This window comes from Chionomys nivalis, chromosome 1, assembly GCF_950005125.1.
Source record: "Chionomys nivalis chromosome 1, mChiNiv1.1, whole genome shotgun sequence".
NCBI lineage: Eukaryota > Metazoa > Chordata > Mammalia > Rodentia > Cricetidae > Chionomys > Chionomys nivalis.
The window spans coordinates 3,421,961-3,441,130 of record NC_080086.1 but is presented as its reverse complement, the minus strand read 5'-3'; the positions used below and the strand labels follow the sequence as shown (position 1 = coordinate 3,441,130).

The 19,170-nt window shown below is 46.3% G+C and overlaps 2 protein-coding genes across 14 annotated transcripts in view; one reads left to right on the top strand and one right to left on the bottom strand.

Moving 5' to 3' along the window:
- The window catches only part of Ppfibp1 (PPFIA binding protein 1), a 148,810-nt gene that overhangs the window by 52,242 nt on the left and 77,398 nt on the right, over positions 1-19,170 (top strand). The gene's annotated exons all lie outside the window — the stretch shown is intronic.
- C1H12orf71 (chromosome 1 C12orf71 homolog) lies at positions 12,830-14,095 on the bottom strand. Of its 2 annotated transcripts, none has more exons than XM_057761932.1 (2): positions 13,439-14,095; positions 12,830-13,081 (listed from the first exon to the last, which is right to left on the bottom strand). In XM_057761932.1, exons 1-2 carry the CDS (start codon positions 14,093-14,095, stop codon positions 12,830-12,832), a joined length of 909 nt encoding a protein of 302 aa, XP_057617915.1. The 2 variants fall into 2 exon arrangements, with proteins under 2 accessions (XP_057617915.1, XP_057617924.1); XM_057761941.1 differs by having other exon boundaries at positions 12,830-13,078.

Here is a 19,170-nt window from a genome sequence, read left to right as displayed (position 1 = left end):
CCTGCCCTTGTGCTCCCAAGAATAGCTGTGTCCTGACTGCTGGTGTTTTTGTAGAGTTTACTTGCCTTTAAAATCATGACTAGAAGCCTGCAGTCTACATTCCTCTGTGTGTGGCTGGCTCATTCGGCTCAGTATGCACGTGGAAGTCTGTTATTCAATGTAGTTTACTTTCTGCATTCCTCGCCCTGGTGGTATCTAATTGTGTAGTTGCAGGGCACTTAGGTAGTCTTCAGTTCGTCTTTAATGCTGTGTATACATAGGACTTTTTAAAAACATTGAATTTTGTGTGTGTGAGTGCTTTTTCCTGCATGTATATCTGTCCACAGTTTGAGATCCTGGTGCCTGAGGAGGCCAGAAGAGACCTGGACCTGGACATATAGATAGTTGTAAACCAACCCATGGGTACTGGGAACCAAACCTGGATCCTCTGGAGAAGCAGTCAAGGCTCTTAACTGCTGAACCATCTTTCCAGCCCCTTAGTTTTCATTTTGAGTTTGTGCATGTGTGTGTGAGGAGAAGTATGTGCGTGTGTGCACAGTGCCTATGGTGGTCGGAAGCGGTTCTTGGATCCTCCAGAGCTACAAGTATAAACTGTTGTGAGCCTCGTGACATGGGTCCTGGGTATCCAACTCACATCCTGGGCAAACTGCTAAGCTCTCTAGTGAGGACGTGTGCTCACTTCAAACCCTCACGAGGTTGCGGAGATCCATGGGCAGTCATCTCTTAACTCTCTCTAACATGGTCTGTCTAGGCCCCGTATTCGCTTTTGACCTTCTAATGATTTCTCTGTCTGTCTTTTGACATAGTGTGTTTCTTGTTCCTTCAGGGATCACTCAGCCATGTAGGTTCTGTGGAGTGATGAGGAACAAACTAGACTTCTTGGGAAGTGGGAGTGTTGTGTTTTTTTTTTTTTATTTATTTTTTATTTTTTTTGTTATGGCCAAGTGATCTACATACTTCCCTGTGATGTTCTGACATCCTACTCGGCAGGAACAGATGCTTTCCTGGGTCCCCTCTGGTGCGCATGTGCTGTGGGAAGGCTGGTCCCTCGGCTCAGACTCATTTTGTTTGCATGGTACAGAAAGGGATTGCAGAGGAGAAAAGAGCTTCCAGAGAGAGGTGTGTCTGGGCTGCCCTAGAAACTGTCCCAACGCTTTGCATGCCAGATCAAGAGCCTGGGAAAGTGACATCCTGAAGGGACTAGGTGTGTGAGACCCAGTGAGTCGAGGGAGGTGAGCAGATATGAACAGATGTGGTCTAGCTGGCTGAAGCTCAGAAGGAAAGTACAATCTAAATCAGTCCACAAGGTCTGTTTTCTTGTCTTTAGAAAGCTTCGAAACACAGTCCCTAAAGTGTGAATCGTAAGCCAGGAAGTAACTGAATGAAATTACTGAACTAGGGAGTGGAGTTTTCATAACCAGTGTGAGCTATACCTTTGCTCTGAGGGGTTCTGTCTTTGGGTCACAGCTCCACTTCTTTCTTGCCCCATGACCCCTCGGTTGGCTTCTCAGCTGTAAAATAGGAATGTTATCATGCCCCATAAATTTGCTGTTCAGTTTAGTGCAGAAGCGTTCTCAGGGCGAACACTGCCACTGTGGTCATTCGTCCTTGGTGCGCCCCCCACACTTGTTACTAGTATCAGCTGTCTGTCTGACGCAATGTAATCACTTTCATCTTTAAAAGAAAATACATTATGAACCACCCAATTGTGGCACATGCCTTTAATGCCAGTGCTCGGGCAAAGGCAGGCAGATTTCTGGGAGAATTCAAGGACAACTAGGTCTACAAAGTTCCAGGACAACCAGGGCTACAGAGTGAGTTCTAGGACAGGTTCCAGAGCTGCAGAGAAACTCTGTGTCAAACAAACAAATTATGAGACTAAGCATGTGGAATGCTAACCAAAACCTCAAGCTGCAGAGAGATGTACAGAAGCAGTTTTCCCCGTGTCCTTGGTGTCACCAACAGGTTCCACCATTTGAAAGCTTTAGTTGTTTGCTTGTGTCAGCTCCAGAGACCAGTGGAGCTGAATTCAGAGCGGTAAGGAAGATCATTTTGCATATTGTGATTTGAGGCGTCACACTCTTAACTCTTGCTGAACATTGTGTAGTTTCTTGATGGGTCAGGGTTATCCAAGGGTCTCAGAGAGTGACTGACTCCGTAGACCACAGCCAGTCTGAAGTGCCTTTCCAGCCAGCCATATTCTAGGGGTGTCTTCCTCTGTCAGAGTGTTGAGTTCATGATCTAACGAGCCAGCCTCGTGTGGGAAGGGAGCCTGTTGAGGAGCCTGAGTCAGAAAGAGCAGTGATTGTGAGCTTCCAATCCCAGCTCTCACGTCTCCAGTGTGTGGCTTCCATTTCTTCCTGTGTAGGAACCAGGAATTTGGTTTGGGTTGAGACAGAAGCAGAGGCGGAGTATATGACCCCACTAAATGTAATATTGAGCTTTGTGTACACTTCTTTTTCTTGGTGGTAGCTTCTCTTCCATACCTGTTCAGCATCAGAAGTCCTTGTCGTAAGGGAGAGGGTGGTCTTATGTTGAAACTTGTCTTTGAGAGTAGAGAATAAGTGGCCAGACTATAAGTGATACACGACTGTGAGTGTGTAAATCTGTTTCACACTAATATTACTTTAGCCAACTCCAACATGTGTGCTTTGTTCTCTAAAGGGTGTGTATATTTTTGTCTGAACTAAATAATGGGTGTAAAAGTCGTTGCATAGCCATGCATGATGTGGGTAGGTGATGGAAACTATACTTAGGTTTATGTACTTATGTACTTATTTATCTAATGCCCAGAATGCGTTTATTGGGGTGGTTCCCACTCCCGATTCAGGATACTTTTAGTAAGCTTCCTCCTGAAGGAACATCCTTCTGTATTCTGACAGAAGACAGTGGAACAGTTAACACTCAGGGCTACGATTTGTGCAGGGCTCACAGCCATAATGACTTTGTTGCATCTTGGGATTTCACATCCGTGAGGAAGGAATCTGGGTTCTTGTGTTTCCTTTCCTCTTGTGATGAGGGATGAAGGAGGTCCTTGGTGAGAGGCTTATTTTCTGGGGGTTGTCATGGCTGGAAGGCTAATGTTTGTCTTTAAATGTGTAGTTCCCACATTGTAATCACACATGTAAATGTTGGTTTTGTTTTGTTGTTTAGATATTGAAGAAGTAAGTATTTAAGAGCATCATTTGAAATACTAGCATTACCTGGTGCATGTCTTAATCCTAGCACTTGGGAGGCAGAGGCAGGTGAATCTCTGTGAGTTACTTAGCCTGGTCTACATAGCACGTTCCAGAATAGCCAGGGCTGCATAGAGCCACTCTGTCTCAGACAACAGCTGATCCCCAAAATAAGATGAAATAACAGCATTAAGGTGAATGTGGCATGTCTGTCATCCTAGCGCTTGAGCGGTCAAGACAGGAGGATTCTGTTTTTGAGGCTGCATTGGGGTACATAGCTGGACCCCATTTCCCAGAAAAAATTCAATTGAAATGTGATTGGATTGCATGAAATTAGCAAAATAAATATATGTATTATTAGATGGTGTTTTCTCTTAACCATCATGGCTGTCTTGAGCCTAGCAGCTGGAACAGCACAGGAAGGCCCTGAAACCGTGTAGCGCGTGCCCGCTTGGCCTGGGAGGTTTTCTTGCAGCCTGGATGTTGATTCCGTGTCATTTGTTTGCCTGAGAGCCCAGTTAATGCCTTGGTCTCTCCTCCATGACGCTGGCTCTTGCTTTCCTGTGCCTGCCAGGTTATAGCACTTATGGGGATGGCGGGAACCCTGTGTAAGAATGGGTGAGGTAGGCCACCCGTCTACCTGTGCTTTGGCCTTCTCTCCAGTGGTGTAAGAGAGGTCACAGGATTGGATGGTCTCCACCCACACACACCTACCTGCGTCTCCATGTCGCATTTCTGTAAGCAGGCAGTTTGTAGCCTCTGAAATAGTGCCACTCCCCTGAGGAAAGCACACCCATGACTGTCTTTGTGCCGTGTTTCCCTACCCCCTTGCAGTCTTTATCACTTCATTCCGTGGGATTGAAGTTCTTATCTCATGGCTGCTTCGTGTGGACCAATCATACCCAACGCAAATAAATTTTACCAAAACAACAAAAACTTTAAAAACAACAACAAAAGTAAAGATTGAACATCCTTAATCTGAAATCTCAAGTGTTCCAATACCTAAAACTTCTTGAGAGGGACTGAATTTTGGATTTTGGAACTTTTAGGATTATAGATTTTTGGATTGGGGATAATCCATTGATCTAGAGCCAGAGCCAGTTGAAGACCTGTACGGGGAGACACCACCTGTGCTGCTGGGGTGTCAGTGTCTCCTGGACGCTGGTCACAGTGCTCTGCCAGGTGTTTTCCTGGTCAGAATGGAAGACGTCTCATGGTGTGACTCAGGCTTTCCCGTACCTAAGGTCTTGCCTGCCAGACACCTAGGCTTCTCTTATAATCAAGTGGAAATTTGTTTGGTCTTTTTACCTCTTCAAGTAAACACTTGTGGGTGTGAGGAGAGTTTGAGAAATTCAAGTGATGTTGCTTGTCTTGCCAAAGCCATAGGAGTCTCTTCTAGATCTTCAGTTTCTTAGAACGTTTTCAGCCAGTGGTGAGGAATTCCTCTGCTGTCTGTGTAAGACAAGTGTGCTGGTGTATTGCTGCAGACAGAGAAAGAAACAGCTTGAATGTTTAACAAACAGAGAGAAGGAGAAAGGGGGGAGAGAGAGGGAGAGAGAGAGAGAGAGACAGGGGGAGAGAGATAGGGAGAGAAGGGGGAGAGAATTTTCCTCTCAGGTCTTCATGCATTTATGTATTTGATTAGAAGCCCATACTTTCTGTGTAATGCTGCTAGTTATAAATCCCCTTTCGCTCTCTCCCTCTGTCTCCGTACTTCATTTCTTCCTTCCTTTGGGGGCTGGTGGTTCCCACACCGTGATTTCAGTGAGCTAAGGTGTTCCATTGCTTCAGACGTAGGAAACGGGGGGCGGGGGGAGGATGGATATAAATGGTTTGTAAATCCCCCCAAATGCAGCAGTTCAGGGGTCTGTGCATCATGTTCAAAGGATCGAGGCTCTGCCCCTGGGTGTCACCGTTCTTCGTATCCCGGCACCTGTGAGCCTCTTCTGACAACCCCCAGAGCTTCAGTTTTCAGGCCACTGTCACGGCGCCATGGAGGCTCGAGCAGCCAGTTGTAGGAGGTATCGCTGTAGAAATTATGGCATCTTTGAGGTGGCGGTGTGTAATTCCTGGCTAACTATAGTACAATAACGTCCTCCCCATTAGCATTTGTACCAAAACGCAAGCTGTCACGGCACCATCAGGTTTTCTTATCTGTGTATTTTTTACTTTACTCCTCCCTTCGTCTGGCTCGGCCTTAGAGAGTTGGGGCATTTGACACTGTGATATTTAGATTTTAAAGAAAAGGCCATCAGCTGTCTTTCTGGGCTATTCTGGGCATTTTGGACTATATTTACTTTGGACCCAACTTTTCTTGCCCTTGTTCTTTGATTAGCTGTCCCTCCTCTTTGCCTTGGCCTCTCAGCTTGCTTGGAAGCTTTTCAACAATCCTGCACGTGGATGCCAGCTTTGTTCAACAAATAAGGTGTAGACTTTGAGAAGGGCTAGGACATGGAGCAGAACCCTCCACTGATGCCTCTGGTTCAGGACTCCTGAAGCCGGGAAGCCCAGCTTCTGGTGCCATGCGTTTAAGTTGTTAGAGGAGGTTAACTCAGACCCAGGGACGTGTGGCTCATAAGGCATTCGCCAAAGTTTTAGATAACTTGGTGGAATTTGAATTGCCTTATTCTTCTTTTTTGAAAATTGTACAGTGTATTATTTGCTTAGACAGGTGAGCCTTTAGATTATCCTAGGAAAATCCATGGTGTCTGAACTGGTTGCCCAAGGCAGAGATGACACGGGATTCAACAGAGACTCAGGTCCAGGACTGTGCAGAAGTGACTCATGGGGGAAGTGTGAGCCTAGGACAGGTACATCCTCATCCTCCGAGTCAGGCAGAGATAGCCACGGGCAACAGGAATGCACCTGGACCTTCTCAACAAGCAAAATACAGTAGTAGAGGAGCTGGGTGTGGTAGTAGGCACCTGTAATCATAGCACTTGGAAGGCTGAGGCAGGAGGATGGTGAGTATGGGGCCACACTGGCTTATGTATACACAGTAAGGCCCTGTCTCAAAACGACAGTATCACCACCCTGTTACGGGGCAGTGTGTGCAGCCCAGATGTAGAATGTGTACCTGGCGTGCACAAGGCCTTCAGTTTAGTCCCCAGCAGCAAAGGGAAAAAGATATATATTAAAACATGTGTGTGTGTGTGTGTGTATACACATGTATATATACTTGTAAGTTTGTATATATAAAATGAAACTATTAGTAATAATGTCACCTGAGAAGTGGCATATGTGTCAATGACTGGCACAGAAACCTCAGTCGAGGTCTTTTGTTTTTTGGATTTTGAGACAAGGACTCACTGTATACCCAGGCTGGCCTCAAACTCACAAATTTCCATCCTCAGCTTCCTGCTTTCCTGGGATTACACGTTTCTGCCATGTTGCTGGCTTGGCCAGTTATCTTTTTAATTTTCTTTAACCTTATTTTTATTTCATGAGTGTGTATGTATACCACGTGTATGCCTGGTACCCATGGAGGTCAGATGAAGGTTTTGGACCCCCTAGAACTGGAGTTACAGATGGTCATGAGCCACCCTATGGGTGCTTGGAACTGAACCTGTGCCCCCTCGGCTCCTTGGCCAATTATCTTCGTGACTTTGTTTATTCTGTGGAGCTTAGGATGCATGCCAGGGTCTCCTGGAGTCAGAGTGGCAGGTACGGCCAGGTTGGTGCATTCGTGGCCAACTGGGCCCTTACTATGTTCTGTGTTGGTTTTACCAGAGGCTTCCACTCACCTCCCCACGGTTGAGAAAAGCTGACATCCGACCAACAAAGCAGGAAATGATAGCCGTGGCTGGCCTCCCATCAAGGGCCTTCTCACAAGAGAGAACAGTACACCCTGGCCCACAGCACCCCTGGCCATGGGTCCGGGAAAACAGCAAGCTCTCCTTTGTAAGGCCGTGAGTGATTCTGACCACCGGTCTGCTAAAGTGGCGCAGGCCCTGGGGCTGGGTGTTGCTTCTCAGTCCGTGGCCAGGCCTAGTCTTGGGAGATAGCTGGGGTGAGGTTCTGCTCTACCGACCTGATGGAATTAGGGGTTCTTGTCTGTTGTCACCTCATGGAAGCGAAGGTCTGTAAAGTTGGCGTGCACCTGAAATGACTGAGTGTTTTTCTCAGAGGAAAGGCAGAGTTGATTTCCTGCCAGCCTCTAGTCACGGTGTTCTTGTCTTGTCAGTCAGTCCGTACGTCACCCTGCTTTATGTGTTTCTGTTTAGGCACCGTTTAATAGCTGACTCATTAACAGTGAGCACACGGCCAAGTGCATTCTGACCCATGCCTGTACGAAACTTGGCTAAAATACATACTGTTCGTCCCCTCGGTTACTCAACTCTCTTGACTTAGGCAGCCTTTCAGCACCGAGGGGGTTGGGGGGGGCACTTTGAAACAGTAAAATCCTCAGTGACAAGCACACCAAAGGGAACATCTTCAGGATACACCTTGGGAAGGGCATTTCACAGCATGGGGGCCAAGCTGAACCAAGAGGCAGAGCCTCCATTGCCTGGAATATGCATGAGGATGATCGCCAATGCCCATACTCCCCGCCTCTCCCAACTGGAACCATCCTGAAGGTACCTAGAGTAGTAGTTTGGGCTTGCAGAATGTTAGCGCTGGGGCAGGTTCATAAGCAAGACTGTGAAGACTGTGAGTAAAGGGACCCCAGTTGCTGGGCCTGGACCGCCCTCCCCCAGCAGACCAGCTATACAGGTCACGTGGTCCAGACGCAGTTCCCCATAGAAGCTAAAGGTTGTGAAAGGAAATGACATTCCACCCCAGATCTTATCTGCCTAAATTGTTTCCTGCAGATTAACCATTCATTTCACCAAGGTTTATCATGGAGCCTGTGTGTGAGAAACTGGGTCAGGGGCTTTGGAGCATGCAGAGATAAGCAGAACATCAGAGCCTTTGTCCGCTGGGGAGAAAGATGCGGGCGGGCTTGGGTTTCTGCTCTGATTTCCACAAGTCAGAGTAAAGTGTGCATCCAGATGACTAAAACCAAACGCTGCCCCAAACCTGCTGTAATTTAGTCTGAGCCTTGAAGGACACATCTGGAGATCAGAGCAGCAGCGTGGGCTGAAGATTAGGCAGAGTTAGGGGCACTTCCTGACAGAGGAAGTAGCGTGAGCCAAGGCCTTGAGGCAGGAGCTCACAGAAACAAGTGTTGAGGGGCCAGGCCGCAGGTCAGAGACCATAATAGCAAGGTGTAGTGGAGACTGTAGAGAAACACCGTGCCTTTCTACTTGAGTTTTCTTCTCTGGCTACCAGCAGCTGTGACGGGTTTCTTAGAATAAGGGTGTCATGTGACAGCAGTTAGCAGCTTCTAAACTCTGTAAACGTACTTGCTGTTAGTACTTAGACTAATTAATTAAGCACTCATTACAACTTTTTTTTTAAGGTCAGTGCTTTTAGTATTACAGCTTATAGACAAGGAAACAGAAAGAACAGAGATGTTAGGTAACTTCCTCAGAATTCACAGCAAGTTAAGAGGACCTAGGGCTAAAGTCAGGAAGTATTACTAACTCTGTTTTTTTAACCTGGGATTAGTTTCTGGGTGTTCTAAGCTGCTGGCAGAGTTCCATGTGTGCTGGTGTGTACATTTGTTTAAGACGGGGCCTACACTTTAGCCATGTACTACTCCCTGGTGTGTACGGTTCTCCATCTAAGGACTTGGCCTCTGCTTTTGATGTTGTACTGCCCAGAAGGACAGGAAATGTCAGAACAACCTGCAGGAACTCTTAGACCTGGAGCAGCGTGGTGAGGACAGGTATACATTCAATGAGAACTTCCCAAGGTAGACCAGATGGAAAGTCCTTCAAACTTGAGGCCATTGGAAGACTTGGGAGCTTGCCTCTAATGAGCAGAAGTTCTTCTCCTAATCTCAGCAAAGCTAAGTACGCTGAGATCTTGCCTTAGAAGAATGCCCTGATGCTCCTCTACGCTCAACTAGACCAGCTTGTGTGCTACAATTGCAGACTGGGCATTCCCTAACTGCACGACACTGGGAATCCCTTGGAGCCGAGGAATCCAAGACAGGTCCTGGGATGGATGAGGGTGTCTAAAGGGCTGCCCCATTTGTGTAACCTCTGCAAGTTAATATCTTGTTCCAGTACTTTAAATATTCATTTTTTAAAATGTGTATGGGGCTAAGATTTTGTGTCATGGAAATGTTAGAACTTGAGAGCTGGAGTCCCTGCTTCCTATAACTTATTTTTCTTAATGATTTCCTGGTCTTTGCTTTCTTATTTTTAAAGAATCAAAGGTATTCTCTTATGTAGCCTTGATGTTGTTATACAATAAATATTCAATCTTGTCATCTGTTTATAGCTACTACGATGGCTAGCTATTTTTGGTTGTCAACTTGACTACATCTGGAATTAACTAAAACCCATGCAGCTCATTACACCTGTGAGGGATTTTTTTTCTTAATTAAATCATCTGTAGTGGGAATATCCTCTTTTAATCTGGATCTTTTGAGGTAGGAAGATCCACTCTTAATCCAGATCTTTTTTGAGGTGGGACGTGGAAGAAGGATGCTTTCTCATTGCCTGTGTCTCTCTTGCTGGCCAAGTCCATTCCTTCACTGGCATTAGAGGCTACTTCTTTAGGACTCTTGGCTTATACTGAAGACCAGCTGGGACATCCAGCCTTGTGGACGGAACAGCTACTGGTGGTTGTTCCATTGGTAGACAGCCATTGTTGGACTAGCTGGACCACATATATATATATATATATATATATATATATATATATATAATAAAACTCATTCTATATGTTCTGTTCCTCTAAAGAGCACCGATTAATGCAACCACTAAATCATTATATGCTGTCCATATTCAGGTTTTTCCTATATGTTATGAAAATACCTTTTACCTAAGTTTTGCTTAGCTTTGTGGATTTGATCAAGAATTTGGTCAGAGACCATGAATTGCAGTTGGCCTTCATGTCTCTGTAGTCACCATTTTGACCTGTCATGACTCTCTGCCTTTTTAAATTTATGTGTGTGTATACATACATACACACACACACACACATACATATCGTTTTGTGATGCTAACATGTTTAGTTCCAGAAGGTTGTCTAGTAGAACGTTCTATAACCTAAGATTCATCTGACCGTTGCTGTCCCTGTGGAGAGATTCAGGTCTAACATTGCTGGCCATCCTATACTGCCTCTCTTGAACATGTACGGTATTAGCTAGGCAGTTTTCCACTTGGGGGTGACTCTTTGACCACCTGCTTAGCCTCTTCTCTGACAGCCCTTTGCCCGGTGGCTTTCATGTCTGTTCCTGATCCCTATGTGGATGGAATTGCTGTGTTGCAATATGGTACCAATGAAAGTTCTGATGCCACTTTATTGATAAAGTGTTTCTCACCCCATCCTCTGTTTGGGAAAACTTATGACCCCAAAGACTGAGCACATGGTATTAACCACTGGGACACCTGGCATGCCGTCTGTCTCTTCTGTGAGAGTGGGCTTAGAGGAAAGTTTTATAGGGGTGTGTATGTGTGTGGGGTGAGAGCTCTTTTTTTTTAGAGGATTTTTTAAAGTTTAAAATAATGAATATTGAGGTAGACAAAGAGATTGCAAGTCAATCAGCTTCCAGATTCCTTTCTAAACAGAGAATGCCGTGGTAATGAGATTAGTTTCCTTTCCAAAGCCACAGACTGGAGAGATGCCCTCAGTGCCTCAGAAGTAGTTTCTTTATCAAATGCATTGTTCTGAAAGAAAATGGCACTAAATCCATGAGGTTCATTTGAAAGATGGGATAAGACGGAAATTGTTTAGCAAGGGGACTTCTTGATCTAGGCTAATCATCTTCCAGAGGATTTATCCAAGGGCTTTTGCACCCCCTCGTTGAAGACATTCAGCACTGTTATCTGATGGGGATTTTGTTTCTTCTGAAAGCTGACCATTGTTCTCTTTGACTGGGACTTAGGAGTAGCAGGAAAAGACTCCTGGCAAGCAGTGCAAGATAAAACCCACCTGTCATCCTGAAATTAGATACCGTGTGCACCATGTAAATTCTTCACTTGCAGTTCATAATGAAACAGTGTACTTTTGAACAAATCGGCTACCCCTCCTAACTACGTCCTTCTTTAATATTGAAGTTAGAGTCTTAGCTTTCTCCAGGTATTCAGTTAGCATTGACTTCATTCTTATTCTTTTATCTTTTGGGGGAGTTTGAAGCAGTGTAGCTTTGGCTATCCTGGAACCGAATGTGTAGACCAGGTTGGCCTCAAACTCACAGGGATCTCCCTGCCACTGCCTCCCGAGTGCTGGGACTAAAGGTGTCGCCAACATACCTGGAAGATGATTGTTCTTGTATCTAAATAGCTTTGAACTCACACCTGCTCTTGAATCATGAATTTGCATTCAAGTCTTGAGAAAAAGCTTTAGCCCTTGTTTGTTGGCAGATCGCCCCACACACTTTACTGGGGTTCTTTTCATAGGGGATCTGTAGCATAGTCACATTAACATGGCATACTTGTGTTTGCAGAAAGCTGAATAGCTTAACTTTGATCACTTTTTATGCTGTATTCAAGATTATATTACAGTATTATGGATTCTAGAATATGATTGCATAAGTTATACCTAGCTATTTCGAGCAACTCAGCCTTCATTTCAAGGTTGAGACACTTGAAGGAAGGGATTTAATTTTTAGTCATAAGGTAATAGATCACAAAATTTATTGATTAATGAGATTAGCATGTTCTTGAAAATTGTAGTAATTCTATAGGAGACTTGAGGACTCAGCCAAACTTTTTTCTTCCTGTGGCCTCTTGCAGTTCACGCTTACTCCTTTTGGTACCAGCAGTGATCAGTCCCTCCCCTCCCCCACACACATAGCATTGGAGGACCTGCTTTATTTGGACCCATAACATATTGGACTAAAATGGATGAGGTGTGCTGGAATGTTTCCTATTGCTAAATTCATTGTCTTGTTTCTGGTATGTGGCATGCCACATAATCCCAGAGGTTAGGAGTATGCAGAAGCCAGACATCTTACTAAAGAAGTGGGCTTATTCTTCTGTACAGGGGAGGCGTGGGCCTGATGAAAATGGTCACCCCTGTTCAACAATTCCTGCCGTCCTCCCCCCTCCTCAATAACCATGGATCTCTGTTACCTGAGTCTTCTCCCAGAAAATTACTTTGACTTGGGTTGAAAATGTACTTGTTGAATTCAGAAGGCTGAATTCTTAGAAAACTTAGGTAGTGTTTTGCTTCGTAGATAGTATCCCTTCCCCCCACATCTCTTTGTACTGTATTTTGCTCCATTTTGTCTATTTTATGTGTGTTTTACTCATTCTTCATTAACTCAACCCCATTTCCAGAAGGCGGCGTGTATCCCCCAGCCTCCCACCGTGGCGGGATGGTTTGGGTTGTACTTGCTGCAGGAATTGAGCAGGTTTAGAGCTGCCACTCATGGTCATGGTTCCAACGTCGCATGCGTGTTGTTCTCGGGTGCCTCGCATGCTGGTGGTGGTAGGTGGCTGGTCCAGGAGTGTGAAGGTTAGAAACTCCCCTTAGGTGCTCCCAGACTTGATTTCCTCATTTGTGAGGTGGAGGAGACAACAACACATACCTCTGAGGGATGGTCGAACAAGGGGCTTCCAAAGTTTAAAAATCTGGGGCTGTCAGGTAATGAGTCATTCTTGGGGTTGGATTCTGTTGCCTCTGAGAGAATGTATCTTCCTTGCTGCCTTCTGGTGCCAGCTGGTGGTGTCTTGGCTAGAGTGTTCTCTCCTCAGTCGGGAGAAGACTTGTGTCCTCAGCCAGTGGAAGACCCACCGCAAGTTCAGGCAGGATGTGCCGTATGAGTGAGAACCGTCCTCCCCGTGGTGGATGGGCACCCCTGAGGAGGTCTCCAGTGAGCTCTTGGCTGCCTGACCTATCTCCTGCTGAGAAAACAAGAGTGAGTTAGGAGCATGTAGCGTCGGCATCAGTGGGCTTTGCTATTACTCCCAAAGAACCCAAGCTCACGTGCCCCAAATAGCCCAGCTACAGCAGAGTGCTAGACCCATTGACATAAACACAACACAACCATATTGACGTGGTTGTGGTTCTACTTGCTGTTCCTACCCTCATCCCTCCCTCCATACTCCTTGGTATCTTTCCTGCAGCCCCACCCTCTCTCCAGTCCTGGCCGTTGTCTCCTGGGGCTCCCGTTGCTTCAGGACAGATAGTGAGGCTCCACTCTCAATCCTCTCTCCTCCAGTCCTTCCCCCTGCTCTCCTGGGAGGCTTCTCTGTGCTCACCATAACTTCATCTTCCTGTAGCCTTGGAGGATTCTCTGGGGCCTGACAGCTATCTTTATTTTTTGGTGTTTTATGCTTGGGCAAGTCTTGACAAATGTCATGTTTTTCGTGCCTGACCCAGGCTGTATGTGGAGGGGGCACGCTGGTCATGTGGACGTCTTCCTTCTGAGTAGATTCAGGATGCAGAGGGCTGTCATGTTGGCTACCTTCTTCTTTTTCTAGAAATGTCTCGAGTTTCTGTACTAGGTTGTCCAGTTTGCAGGGGGTCAGTTTCGTCCTGTCTTTTGGCCACCTATCCATCCACTGCCAGTGACCATTTGGATCCAGATTAGCTAGAGCGTCTGCTTGGTCAGAGCTCACGTTGGTGTCCCAGGCCAGCGAGATGCTTAGCTTGCAGAACTGCTCCCGGTCCTCCTTCATCTGATCCTGTTTCCGGAAGAGTCTCCTCACACTCCCTGTCCCCCAGGTACCCTGGTTAGGAGGGAGGAGGTGGAGGGAAGAATCCCCGGAGGCCGTCTCTTCACAGGAGGCCATCTCTTCATAGGAAAATGTGTTCTCAGTGGGGTAGTAGCCAGTTGAGAGGCTCTGGTCGGATTTGCATTCGGACACAGAGTCCTCTGTGCCACTCTCGTTGCTGCTGGAGGGTGAAGTTGTCATGTCTTCCTTGACTCTGGGAGCTTCAGAAGAAAAAAATCCATATGTGATGTCGGAGAGGAAAGAGAGTTGTGTGAGCCATCCCTTTTTCTGTGTGGAACTATCCCACCCCGTCCAGTCTAGTCCATCTGTGTGTATTTTCTGACTGTAAAAACATCTCACGGTGTGACAGACATCCTCTGGGCATCTCTTCTTGGAGCCTCTCGTTTACTGGACAGTATGTGCGAGAACTGTGTCATAAGCTAAGAGGGGAGATTGAAGAAGACAGGAAGGTGTGGGTGGAGTTCAATATGCTTTTGGTTCCCAATCCCGAGATCAAGGTAACCAGTTTCTTAATAAATACATATTATCTGTGCACATACGGGCATATATGCACATATATACATATGTTACTCACATCAACAGAAATTTACTATTAAATGTATAATAATATATGGTTACTCTGTATTCTTAACTATTTTCTTATTAAATGGCCTATTAATATTAATACTTAATTTTCATTAAATTGCCTATTAATTTCTTACTAAGTAGTGTATCAGTAATCCTTAGCTTAGATTATTAATGACCACTAGGTTACTTAAGTCTTTTTAAGTGGTATGTGGGGTTAGTGAACCAGGGATCACAAACAAATAGTTTTATAATGGTTGATACCAGATTGCTTTCTGGAGAGGTGACTGCCACCCAAGCACCTATCCTCGCACCGTCCTATAACATCTTTATTCTGCATTTTCCATGATCCCCCTGTAAATTGCGCTGGAAGACCCCCCCACACACACACACACTCACACAGGCCCCTTGCACATGCCTCTGTCATCCCCCGAGGAGGGCTGCCCACAGGAGACGGGAGCTTCCAGCTCCCGCGACATACGTGAGGGTGTCAGAAACCCTTCAGACCCCATGGCTTAGTGATTTAAGCCCAACCGCTTCTGAGAAGTTTGTGTTCCAGGACTGTTGGTTACCGCGGCAACAGAGAACCAAGCTGATGGTCAGAAATGTGTAAAGGGACAGGATCTATCCCTCCGGTGCCAGAGTATTCTGTGCACATCCTACAGTAGGCTGGACTCACTAGGATCCTTCCCAAAGGCTTCCCTCCCCCGAGGTCACAGTTAAGGCTCACCACGGTTCACCACGTGTGACGCTTTGGTTTTCACTGCTGCGATGGCCTCCATCTCTAGGTCTGTTAAATTAGGTGGTTGTGGGTGTTGATGGCATGGTACAAGACAGTCTTTGCTGGAGGCTGGAGAAGCACTTTCTGCTGTACAGCAGATACAGCTTAGCGTGACCCTCAGACTGCCTTAGGCGTCATCAACGACTGAGGACCACGTAGCTGTGTGCTGGGTCTTGTGATAACCCCTTTACCCAGTTCTGAGTTCTCCTGGAAGGAACCCTGACTGTAACCATCACCGATTTTCTGAGGAAGGAGCCGAGGTGCAAATGGTTCTCTGCACGGTCACCTTCCTAGACCATATCCTCAGGAACCTGGATTCAGACGGGCCGTGCACATCCTGTCTCCGTGCATCTCCTCCTTACATCTGGGGAAAGTGAGTCAGTCCACAAGCGAAACCACATCCTGGTTCCTCGGTGAGCGTCATGCTCCAGGAGACATGTTAGCTCTGCAGGTGCCCTGCACGAGGACCACTCGTGCAGGGAAAGGCGTAAAGTAAGCACCCAGCTTCCTCCTCGGCGCCACACGGGCTAGGGCCTAGAAGAGTATTTCTCAGGCTTTCCTCGTGTGCACCGAAGAGGGATGAGGTGAGGCGAAGCTGTGCTGCCTGCTTCCCCTGCACACGGGGCTCTGTGAACCAAATATGAAGAGCAGAGAGAAGAACGTGGCCCTGCAAACAGAAGGGCTCCAGAGAGAGCCCAGAGAAATCTGCACGTTCCATTTTTACCCTCCCTTGCTCCCTTGTGTCCTCCCTTCTTCTTTCCTCTCCTCTGGAGCTCTGCTCTGCAATAATAGTGCCTGAGAACTGGAACACTTCCTAAGGTCCACTGACTTGATGGGACTGGAAACCTAAATTTGTAGAGAAGAAGCTTCCGACTTGATGATTATAATTTTTGTGTCAATTTGACCAGGCCATGGGGTTTCTAGATATGTGATTAACATTATTCTGGTGTGTCTGCTCCTGCCAGCTTGGCACCAGCCAGCACAAGCCTGAGACTACGGGACTCACAGTAAAGGACTCTCAGAGTTAGTATCCTCACCGAGTCTACTGCCAGCATGGGAGCCACTGTAGAGACTTCCGTCTTGAGTGCGTTCTGCCATCCAGAGGAAAGAACCAGGAGGAATGAATCTTTTGGCTGGGAGGGTAAAAAGAGTGTTACCTGCTTTGGACACGTGGACAGAGGGATGACTGACAGTTCTCTTGTAGACAACACTCTATTTGGGCAGTGTTTCTACTAACACCAGAAATGTTTGAAGCGGAACACTGGGGGGTATGCAGGCTCCCCGGTAAACCTGAAGCCAAAGAGTAGAATTTCCTTAAGAGACTTGAAGTGAAATGCTTAAAATGCAGAAGCTCTTCCTCCTATCAAGTCCTCAGGGCACTGAGGGAAATGGGTGTGAAGTGGGGGGGAGGGCAGAAAGGTCCAAGGCTGAGTATTAAGAAGGAACCTAACTAGAGGCCAAGACGCTGGCACCCAGTTCCCAAGTTAACCTTATAGAAAGTGGAGCTCGGGACCGGGGGTGTAGCTCAGTGGTAGAACACTTGCCTGGCCTATGTGGGACCCTCTATTCAGTCTCCCGCACCACAGAAGTGTACAGTGTCAGGAAGGAGAGAGCCTGCCTACGGTGCTTCTTGTATTTTGGGAAATCAAACACATGGTAAAAAGTATCTGAAAAATAAATGAAAATGGCTGTAAATAGCAGCAGGCAGCATGCATGCCTGTTACAAATAATAATTATTTTCAGTTTGGTTAGAAGGGGTCCGGAGTAAAGCAGACAGGGAGCAGGCAGGGCCGGGGTGCATGAGGCAGGATGCAGTTGACTGGCCCTGGCTCTGGCTCTTGTCACTGAGTACCACAAAGCCTCCCTTACAGGCCCTCTCCGGCCGTAACACCCTTCTGCTTCCCTGCCACGTCTGCCTGCCGGCTTGGTGCTGCCTGTTTCTCCCCAGCACATTAGCACAGATAAAGCTTTTTCTACATTTCCTGAGGCTAAGAAAAATTAAGCCCTGGGAGGCTCCCCACCTCTGGCTCAGATCTCCCGCAGCATCTGTGAATAGATGCTGTTGTGCGCGCACAATGGCCTCCATTCATTTGAGGACCGTGGTGCACATCCCTGGGAAGACAGTTCATTGCTGCAAGTGCATTGGAGGCTGGTTAATGAAAATGATATTGATTGACAAATACTATAGATAAGTCCTTTAAAAATCTCACAGAGTTGAAAATGAATGCTAAAAATTATATGTTAAAAGCCTCCACAAAATCCTTAAGAAAATCAGAAGCATCAGGATAAACGTTTTAAGGGAAGTATTTTAAATCCTCTTGAAAACAGATCTTTCAGGGAATCAAGGTAATTGGTAGTTGCCTGGAGCTGGGGCTGGGTATGGTGTTCCCTGCAGATGGGCAAGGCGACAAACCATCTGTTCGAAGGCAGTTTGAGGCACAAGTGTGATCATTAACTTTTAATTTTCTAATAGGTGCATAAAAAGAGGAAAGACTCGGGTACAGTTGTTTTTGCTGTACTTCAGGTAATTCATATACAGTATTGTAATTTCACATAAGATAAATGTAAAAGTATTAAGCTCTTTTGCATTTTCTCAATCAAATCTTTGATGTCTGGTAAGATTTGTATACGTTCAGATCATACCTAGTTTGGGCCTGCACAGTCCTCAGCTTCTATACTCATATACATGGTGTCTCCACCGAGCAACAAGTCTCGACAGTGTTATTTGCAGTTACATGACTGTAAACATTGTCAGGGTTTATTGGACTGTACACCTTAAAAGGGCAGCTTTGGTTATATAGATTGCATTTCTTTTTTCCTCATGGCTGTCCTGGAACTAGCTCTGTAGACCAGGCTGGCCTCAAACTCACAGAGATCCACCTGCCACTGCCTTCCAAGTGCTGGGATTAACTGCCTGCATCACCACCACCCAGCCATAGATTATATTTCAATTAAAAGTATTCTTGCAAGCCTGCACTAGCCAGTGTATGTTCCTTCCACGAATATGTCCTGGAAGTGGGATTTGACAAGCCTGTTGTCAGATTCAAACAAGGAAAAGTTACCCACAAGCTCGTGTTTTCATAAACGTGGGGAATATGTGTGGGCGAGTGAGAGCGTGTGTGCTCACTTGCCCGTGTGTTTCTGTCACCCGTGGCTTATGTGCGTCTTAGCTTAGAAAGGACTGGTGGGAATTTAATTAAACTGTGCCGTTTTTAGGAGGAGGATTGGCGTGTGTTTGGCAAGATAAAGACAGGCACAAGTCGCTTCAAGAACGCTCAGTGGTAATTTTTGTAAACAGTCATCTCTTTTTGTTTTACAGCCAATTATTTTTTTCCCCCAGTAGTGTTAAAAATCACTTGTCTCTGACTTTTTTTCTGCGTCTCTTATGTACATCTTTGGGTGATTGTTTTGACTGGCTGCCAGCAGGTACCTGGGGGTGGAGGAAGGTGGAGCTCCTGGGCAGGGAACACGTTGGTTAAGAACAAGTTTAACCTTCATGGCTAAGGCTGGGATGTTTTTGGGGTGGGACATGTTGCACTACTTGTAAGTCATATTGTCTGCAATTTGATAGATATCTGGATGTCTGCCCTTGTGTCTTGAAATTCCACGTTTCCATTTTGTCGAAGCTTACAGAAACTCTGGCAATCGACAGATGACTTAAGGAGAGTAGACCAGAAAATACCTTCAGTGTGGTATGATGATATCTGGGCTGAAAATAAAGTCCGGCAACCTTGAGATGGAATTCCGTAAGTTATGTGGTAGGAAAACTAGCCCACAGCATTCACAGATACATCCAGAGTGAACACAGGACCTACCTGGTGGTGGTTTGAAGACGCACAGCCCAGAGACTGCATTTAAGAAGTGCACCGCGTGCTAAATTACCCCGGAGGTTTAGTGCAGCGTCCGTCCC

Excerpts from the sequence above, each read along its gene's own strand:
- C1H12orf71 (XM_057761932.1), bottom strand. The coding sequence starts at position 14,095 with ATGACAACTTCACCCTCCAGCAGCAACGAGAGTGGCACAGAGGACTCT. Across the intron at positions 13,082-13,438 it reads TACAGGAAGATGAAGTTATG|CAGGAGATAGGTCAGGCAGC; the intron begins GTGAGCACAGAG and ends TTGTTTTCTCAG.